This window comes from Anarrhichthys ocellatus, unplaced genomic scaffold (genome assembly GCF_004355925.1).
Source record: "Anarrhichthys ocellatus isolate YVR2014 unplaced genomic scaffold, GSC_Weel_1.0 scaffold2117, whole genome shotgun sequence".
Lineage (NCBI taxonomy): Eukaryota > Metazoa > Chordata > Actinopteri > Perciformes > Anarhichadidae > Anarrhichthys > Anarrhichthys ocellatus.
Window position 1 is genome coordinate 1 of NW_022282091.1, and position 8,614 is coordinate 8,614.

The 8,614-nt window shown below is 43.6% G+C and overlaps 1 protein-coding gene across 3 annotated transcripts; it reads right to left on the bottom strand.

Annotated features, from left to right (window-relative positions):
* Positions 1–1,165: 1,165 nt before the first annotated feature.
* Positions 1,166–8,456, bottom strand: LOC116378152 (pleckstrin homology domain-containing family G member 3-like). 3 transcript variants are annotated; one of them, XM_031839970.1, is made up of 8 exons: positions 8,359–8,456; positions 8,125–8,226; positions 7,886–7,918; positions 7,708–7,718; positions 7,314–7,472; positions 5,982–6,083; positions 4,283–5,780; positions 1,166–3,487 (listed from the first exon to the last, which is right to left on the bottom strand). In XM_031839970.1, the coding sequence occupies exons 1-8, from the start codon at positions 8,369–8,371 to the stop codon at positions 2,622–2,624; spliced, it is 2,784 nt and encodes a 927-aa protein (XP_031695830.1). In that variant the 5' UTR covers positions 8,372–8,456; the 3' UTR covers positions 1,166–2,621. The 3 variants fall into 3 exon arrangements, with proteins under 3 accessions (XP_031695830.1, XP_031695829.1, XP_031695831.1); XM_031839969.1 differs by having other exon boundaries at positions 5,952–6,083; XM_031839971.1 differs by lacking the exon at positions 7,314–7,472 and having other exon boundaries at positions 5,952–6,083.
* Between the last annotated feature and the right edge of the window lie 158 nt (positions 8,457–8,614).

Sequence of the window (8,614 nt, forward strand, 5' to 3'; positions counted from 1 at the left end):
CTTCAGTCTGTGTCTCTGCTTTCAATACAGTAGAGCTGAGTGTGTGTCAGGACGCTGGGATGAGGATAAAGATGATGTTATTGAAGCGTGAACTTTCCAACTGCAGGAAGCTGAAGTGACGATCTGATGTGACACTGAGTTCGGTCACATGAACGATGAGTGATGAAGAGCCGTGGTACATTTACTCTCAAGTACTACACTGAAGTACAACGGTAAAGTATTCTCCTCCACTACATCTCTGTAGTAAAAATACTTTTAGTACATTTATCTGACAGCTTTAGTTCCTCTACAGATTATAGTATGTTATGTAATAATCATCATTATATCATGATGTAATAATGATGTAATGATTATTACATAAGTAATAAGTGCGACGTCCTCGTCTCAAACGTCTTGTCTCTGTCTTTTTGTCTCTCTGTCTTTGTCTTTTTGTCTATTTGTCTTTGTCTCTCTGTCTCTGTATTTGTGTCTTTTTGTCTCTTTGTATTTGTGCCTCTTTGTCTCTGTCTTTTTGTCTCTGTCTCTCTGTCTCTTTGTCTCCGGCTCAGTACAGCGTGAGACTCACATCACAATCAGAGAGAAGAAAACATTGTAGAACTCAAACAATAAAACCTTCACAAGTAAGAGATGTGGATTCTTTTCTGAATTAATTATTTTTTCTCACAAAATAATAAACAAAGTACAGATAAGAGTTCTAGTATCTATAAAACTCTGATACCCTTCTGACGTTGCCTCATTACAGCACTGACGTAGATGTTTGAGGCTCTTCGGTAAACTAACAACCTGGTCTCGTTAGGCCTGGCTCAGGTTTAGCTCGGTCCCGCCCCTAGTTGAGGACGTCCTAGGATACACTGAGCTCCTCCTCTTCTTCTCTATCTGTATGTATTCATGTCCCATTAATGTACATTAACTTAGCTTCCTAAAGTTCTACATGTAAAGTATCACTGTATGATATGATGCATGTGTGTTGTTACATTATATTAAGACTAAAGGTGTGTGACCTCACAACCTCAGCTGTCTGCAGAGCATCACCTCAGCTGGTGTTAATTATTTAATGACATGTCACGTATTTTAATATCTGATAACTTCTGTAGATGAAGAAGCTTCATGTGGATTTAGACGAAAAGTCACAGATAATATTTATAATATAATAATCAAACACTGCTGACCCTCAGTGGCTTTAATAAGGAACAGAAGACACAAACATCTGTGTACAACACACACACACACACACACACACACACACACACACACACAGTTATAGAAATACAGACAACAGAATTGTTTCTACATCAGGTGAAATAAATAGGAGGAACATGGTGCGCAACAGTGGTTAAAAAGAAAGTCACAGGTTTGAGTCCCAAATGTGCCAGCGTGCCACCGAGCAAGGTGCTAAAATGAATCGATTGGTTAAGAGCTGCTCTATAGAGCTGCTCTAGGTGTTACTTTTGTTTACGGAGAACAAAACGTATGAGGAAATAAATACATGAAGAAAGTAAATAAAACTTCACAAAAAATAGAAAAACTAAAAAAGGCACAAAAATATAGAAATCAACACGTTAAAATATAATGAATAAATTCACCATAATTTATATACGGAGGGTGAAATTATTTAGGTAATTTGCATAATGAAAGAATATCAGAACCATGAAGGAGATTATATTTTTTAAATATTTTATTTAGAAGTTCTCTTTTATTGATCGATTATTAGCGTCCGTGTTTATGTGAGCGGGTTTTTAAAAGAACGTTTAACGTTGTTTCCGTCTTTAAAACATCTAATTATCAGAAGAACATCCTGACATTCACGCTAGCTGTTAGCTAACGAACTAGCTGTTAGCTAACGCGCTAACGAGCTAGCTGTTAGATAACGAGCTAGCTGTTAGATAACGAGCTAGCTGTATGCTAACAAGCTAGCTCTCAGTCCGTCCAGGTTCTACGTTCTTCCTTTAAGTCCTCTTTGGTATCGGTCAGTTCTTTATGGTTCTCTTGAATTCAGAGGCGACTCGTGAACGTAAAGCTTTAACGTTATTTTGAATTTTCGAGTGACGTCACGAGTCATTGGTGTTAAAGTTAAAGTGTGTTTTCATTTAGAGTCTAACGTCTCTTGTTTCCCTTTTGTTTCTTTTCTAAAAATGTTCTAAAAACTTTATATACACAAAAGAATCTGTGAGGTTAGAAATGTGACTGTTTAGTGGTGAGTTCACTGACAGCAGGAATCCTCAGCTTTGATTTAGACAGTCTCTGCTGTAACTCTAATATATATATTATAATATAATATACAATAAGCTAATATAATATACAATAAGCTAATATATAATAATATAATATATTACATTACATTATATTATATTATATAAGCCGGTTCACCACATAACTTTGAACTATTATTCTGACTGAAGGTCATTTTAAGATATTTACATATTTGTAATTCCAGAGGACGCTTTGTTGTTTGTTGGATTTTTACATAAAAAGGCATTTAGTCATCTAAACACTGGAAAAGTTTAAATGATGCTTAAAATGATTCTTTCATAATCTCAGTAAATAATCTGTCTGCTGTCTGCTGTAACATGAGTATTTACATATCTCTAGTTTCATTAAGTTCTGATTCGTTGGAGGTTTTTTCAGCTCTGGCTCTGGAACCGTTCTCTCAGATTCTTCACTCCGCTCTGCTGACCGGCTTCTGTCTTCGGTCCGGAGTTCGATCCTGCGGTCTGCGGTTCATCGTCCCGACGGTTGGAGGATGACACCGCGGCGGCGGCGAGCTCAGTTTTCATTTTGACGTCCTGCCTCTGTTTGTACTCGTCGGACTCCTGGTAGACGCGGCAGCGGTCGATGACGGCCATGATGGAGATCTTCTCCCTGCTGGTGGGTGAACGGATCTGGATGTAGTTGTCGTCCTCATCTTCTCGTGTTTCTTCAGCCTCTGGAAGCTTCTCCACCACGATGATCTTGTGCTCCTCATCGTTTGGTAGCGGCGCCTCGGCCGCCACGTAGTACCCGTCGTGGTCTCCGATAGCGACCTGGTCCTGGAGCTTCTGCAGCTCGGTCCTCTGCGCTCCGCTCAGCCGAGGGTCCAGAGAGTTCGCTCTCTGCAGACGCTTCCTGCGTTCCTCTCTGCCGGCGTCCCGGCCGTACGAGGGAACCTCGGCAGAAGCCCCAGCGGCGAGGAGGAGGCTGGAGGAGCAGCTGGAGCGCCTCCTCAGACCTCCGTCAAACATCTGCTCCGGGATGGAGAGACTCCGGCCGACGGGACTCTGCTGGGGGCGGCCATGGTCCGAGTATCTGGAGCGGAGCTCTCGGACATCGGGCCAGTCAAAGCCCTCGATGGCAGGGGGGGCGCTGAGGGGGTTCAGAGGACTGCGGGAGCGAGCTCGACCCGGATCCACGACCGCCAAGCTGCAGGAAAGACTCTGGACCTGGTCCACGGGGCTCAGCGGTAGAGAGGTGGCCTGGTTATGAGAAACCAGCAGAGTCTGGTTGGGTTTACCTGCAGAACACAAAACATCGAGAAGTTACATTTTTATTCCAGTTTTTCTTTATTGAGTCTTAGTTTCACTGCATTCTGTTTGATCCTCTGACTGCTGGAGGTTCTGGACCCGCTGGACTCACAACGTTATCAGAACTGATAAAACTACCAGCTTGTGCTGGTGGGCGACTGGTGGCTAAGTGGAGAGCAGGGTCGTCCTTCAATCAGAGGATCAGCTGTTTGATCCCCGGCTCCGGCTCCACTAGTTGCATGTCGATGTGTCCTTGAGCAAGACACTTAACCCCAAAATGTCTCCCGTAGCTGTAATGTGATAGAATGTGATAGGCAGGTGTCACTGCCATCAGTGTGTGAATGGAAACTTATTGTAAGTCGCTTTGGATAAAAGCAAATGACTGTAATGTAATGTTTAATATATCCGTTTTTGATGTTTTGATTTCACTAAGTCAACTAACCAACTAACTAGCCCAATAACTAACTAGGAGCAAACCAGAATAATCCTTAAAGGTCTTTTTCTTCCACCATGTGTCTTTTATTTCACTCACTTTTACTCCTTTTTAATTAAATATTACATCTTTATCATAAACTCCCTGATGATGTTTCCTCAAATCCCCAAAATTTGGAACAATTTAAATTTCTCATATTCTTTAAATACTTAACTACTGCTCATTTAAATCAGTATTTAAGTGACTTGTGTCATGAATTAAAATGAAGTTTGTTAATTTGTGCAAATTCAGAAAATCAATGGCGGACCCTGACGGTTGATATCTGAGGAGCAGAACCCAAACATCACAGTACCTGGAGCCTCCTTCTCCTCCACTACACAGGATAAAGTCCTCCTGCCCATCAGGACTCCCTGACTCCGCTGTCGGACCACCGGTTTGGTGGTTTTGATCCGCTGGCTGTACTGGCGGGCTAGATTGAGGACTTTGCTCTTGGTCTTGTCCACGTCGTCCAGCTGGTTCGAGTCCTTGTCGGCTGTTTCCCCCACCGCCTTCAGCCGGGCGACCCGAGGAACCGGAGCCCAAACACCTTCCCCAAACACCTTCAGGGCGTCCTTCAGACTTCCTGTCCGACTCACGCCGGAGGATCTGAGCCTGAGGGGTGAAGGACTCGTGGATTCCTCAGTGATGGTGTTGAGGTCAGACGCTCCGCCCTCTTCGTCACAGCTCTTGTTTGAGGTCTTGACAGAGAGGCTGATGCCGGTTCCTCTCGGAGCTTCTTGGGATTGTTTGCGCCCTCCGCCGTCGCTTTGAGATCGGTCGATCTCTCGCTCCATCGTCTGCCAGATCTTGATCATTTCAGAGGAAGGTCTGAACTCTTCGTCCTCAGATGGATTGTCCTGCAAGCTTTGAGATCTGGACCAGCGGCTGTCTTCTGAATCTTCTGGATCTGTGCTTCTCTGATCAGACCTGAAAGAGTCCAAAGAGTCACTAGAGACCATGTGACCCGAGGTATCCGTGGGTAAAGCCGAGCTCGACTCCAGACCGGAGGATGTGGTGGAGGTGGAGGGATTCGTCTGGACGGTTTCATCCTTCGGGATGCTATTGAGCCGGCTGACGGAGCTCCTGACCAGCCCAGTGGGGATGTAGGTCAGACTCTCTCTGCGCTGGAGGCTGAAGGTGGCATCCTTGTTCTCGGCGTTCCCGTAGTAGCTCTTGATTTTGCCGATGAGCAGCTGGTCCTGCTTGGACAGGGTGGAGTTCCTCCTCCGCCGAATGCCTCGGTCAGCGTCGAAGAGGTCGTCCCCCCGAGGAGACAGCAGGGTCAAATCTGTCATGCCGAAGGTCTCTACAGGATCAGAACAGATACTGTTGAGCCTCAACATCCTTTCGGCAGGTTCGGGGCTGAGGCTGAGGCTGCTGCCGGTCCTGCTGAGTAGCCGCGGTGACGCGCAGCCAAGGGAGCGGGTGTCGTCCTGGACCAGGGTGCCTCGTTTGATGCTGGGGGTGAAGTGCTGAGCGATGGCACTAGCTTTGTCCAGGACAGACGAAGGAAGGATGCTGGCGGCTTCACCCTCCTTCACCGGCGCCTCCTTCGCATCCTCCTCATCCTCGGAGGAGGAGGATTCCCCGCTACTCAAGGTCTTTGAGTCTGAATCAGGTGCGGCAGAGGACGGTTGCTCCGTGGATTCTGGATCTCCTTCAGGTTTCTGCTCCTCTGAGCTTTGAGGGGACGCTGAGATCCCGGGACGAGTAGCAGACAAACTGTCCGGATCGGAGGAGGGTTCTGGTTCAGGGATCTCAGTTGGTTCAGACTCTGACGTCTTCTCTTGTGGCAGCTTATCCGTGGAGGGCTAGACAAGTCCAAGATGGGATGAATGATTAGAACTGGAATGTTTTATCAGTTTGAACAAAGCTGAACAGCTTTAAGAACTGAGACCAGCTCTACGTCACTGAAGAAGAACTAAAGCAGGAAAGCTGCTGGATGCTGGTGACCTAGCCGTGAGGACCGTGTGGTATCAAACCTGCGAGTCGTCCGTGGTGCTATCATTTACCGGCTCACACGTCGGTTCGGTTCCACCTGGCTCGTCTTCTTCAGGAAGTGGGCCATTTTTCTCGTTGCAGCCTTCAGAGGAGACTCCGCCTTCGTCTGCCTCCTTCAACAAACACAAGACGGCAGATGTTAAAAAGCTGCAGAACAAAAAGTTTAAAGAGTTTTAATTCATCAACAAACAAACATCTAAACCCAAAAACCACAGAACCATCCTGTTCTGGGGGGAGAGAGGAAGAAGAAGCGCCACAGGAAGGAGGCGTGGTTTTGTTTTGGGTCTTTATTACTTCATTACAGACCGAATGAGCAACAAGAACCCTGAAGCTCTTCAGATCTCCGTCTCATCTTCAGAAGTTGGAAACATTTGTTTCTGGAGCTTTTACATCTTTTCATTCTCAGCACTTTTGTATTTTGTCCCGTCGTAGTTCTGGAAGTTCTTCAGCACCAGAGAAGAATAAATCCTCCTCTTCACCACACAATGGCACTACGGGTCCTCAAAGTGAAACATGTTTGATATAATAATAATAATAATGATAGTGATAATAATGATAATGATAATAATGATGATGATGATGATAATAATGATGTTAATAATGACAATAATCATAATGACAATAATAATAATGATGATAATAATGATAATTATAATAATGATAATAGTAATAATAATGATGATAATAATAATGATGATAATAATGATAATAATAATGATGATGTTAATAATGATAATAATAATAATGATAATAATTATAATAATAATGATAATGACAATGATGATAATGATAATAATGATGATAATAATAATGATAATAATAATAATAATGACAATGATGATAATGCTGATAATAATAATGATGATGATGATGATGATGATGATGATGATGATGATGATGATAATGATGATAATAATAATGATAATGATGATAATAATGACAATAATTATAATAATAATGATAATGATGATAATAATAATGATAATAATGAGTGAAATAATCGGATTTAATTTGAAGCACTTTGATATTTTGAGATGAGTTTGGTTCTGTTGTTTTGGAGACATAATATTCAATAGTTAAAGTTAGTTAAATGTTATTTGTATGCTGCTAATTATAGTTCTAAGAAAGTATCTGAATCAGCAAAGAACAGCATAGTCAGCACATTATTAAATGAATGTTAATAAAAGCTGAACTGAAGGTCTCTGAGGTTTCAGCTCAGCTGCTGTTAGTTCACCACATGAAGCTCATGGAGCAGAACCGAGAGCTCCGGCAGTGAGCGACCTTCCCTTTAGTGTGTTAGGGAGCTGCAGCGAGGATGGAGGAAACAGGAAGGAGATCGTCACCATGGTAACGCCTGTTGGAAACAGAGTCTGGGCCCAAAAGGAGACGGCGGCCAGAACGGAGGCGGTGAAGTCCTCCTCCTCCTCCTCCTCATACACCGAGATCAGTTGCTCTACTGAGTCTTTCCTGCTGCAGAGCTCCTCCTCTTCCTCATGGTCTTCCTCACATTCGCCCAGCGAGAGAGAGACCCACCCCCCACCCCACACACACACACACACAATGCTGAGCACAATGTAGAGGAGGAGGAAGAAGGAAGAGGAGGAAGGAGGAGGAAAACGAAGTAGGAAGAGGAGGAAGAAGAAGGAGCAGGAGGAAGAGTAAGAAGAGGAAAAGGAGGAAGAGCAGCAGGAGGAGGAAGGAAGAGGAGTATTAAAGACATCAGTTCATGTTTCCTACCTTCAGGATGACTGATCAACAGGAGAATCAGAAGCAGAAGAAGAAAAGCAGACATGATGATTGGTTAAACATATCATTATTAATATTATTAATATGATCTTTATTAATATTATTATGATTATTATATTATCTGACTTCTTGATGTAATCATTAAGTATTAGTGTCAGTGAAGTCGTACCTTTGCTGCTCTTCAGTATTTCTTTGATCGGCTCTGAAGAAGAAAACAGAAACGAATAAAAACAAATCTATCAACAGGAAGTACTTCATCACATCTATCAACAGGAAGTACTTCATCACATCTATCAGCAGGAAGTACTTCATCACATCTATCAACAGGAAGTACTTCATCACATCTATCAACAGGAAGTACTTCATCACATCTATCAACAAGAAGTAGTTCAAGTTGTTTGTGTTTACCGGACTGTCGTCGTCCCTGACGACCGTCTGGTGGAAACTCATCAGACTGACAAGACAGAGCTTTCTTCAGTCGCTCAGGACTGTACCGATACATGGGAGGGTCTACAGGTGAGAACAGGGGAGAACATCGACGTTCAGTTATACACAGTTCATGTGACAAATACCATGACAGACAAACACCACGAGGACGGACATTTGTACACTTTTTAATACAAACATTCAACATTAACTTACATATGGAATCCATTTCCAAGATGGCCTCTTTAGCCTGAAACACACAAGACAATCATTTCTACCTTTGATGCTGCTGCTGATACTGGTCATACAGGTGTGTATACTGGTGCATGTACTGGTGCGTGTACTGGAGTGTGTACTGGTGCATGTACTGGTGCGTGTACTGGTGCGTGTACTGGTGCGTGTACTGGAGTGTGTACTGGTGCATGTACTGGTGCGTGTACTGGAGTGTATACTGGTGCGTGTACTGGAGTGT

Excerpts from the sequence above, each read along its gene's own strand:
- LOC116378152 (XM_031839969.1), bottom strand. Across the intron at positions 6,084-7,313 it reads TTCCAACAGGCGTTACCATG|GAGGCAGACGAAGGCGGAGT; the intron begins GTGACGATCTCC and ends TGTTTGTTGAAG. Across the intron at positions 3,488-4,282 it reads GGAGGAGAAGGAGGCTCCAG|GTAAACCCAACCAGACTCTG; the intron begins GTACTGTGATGT and ends TGTGTTCTGCAG.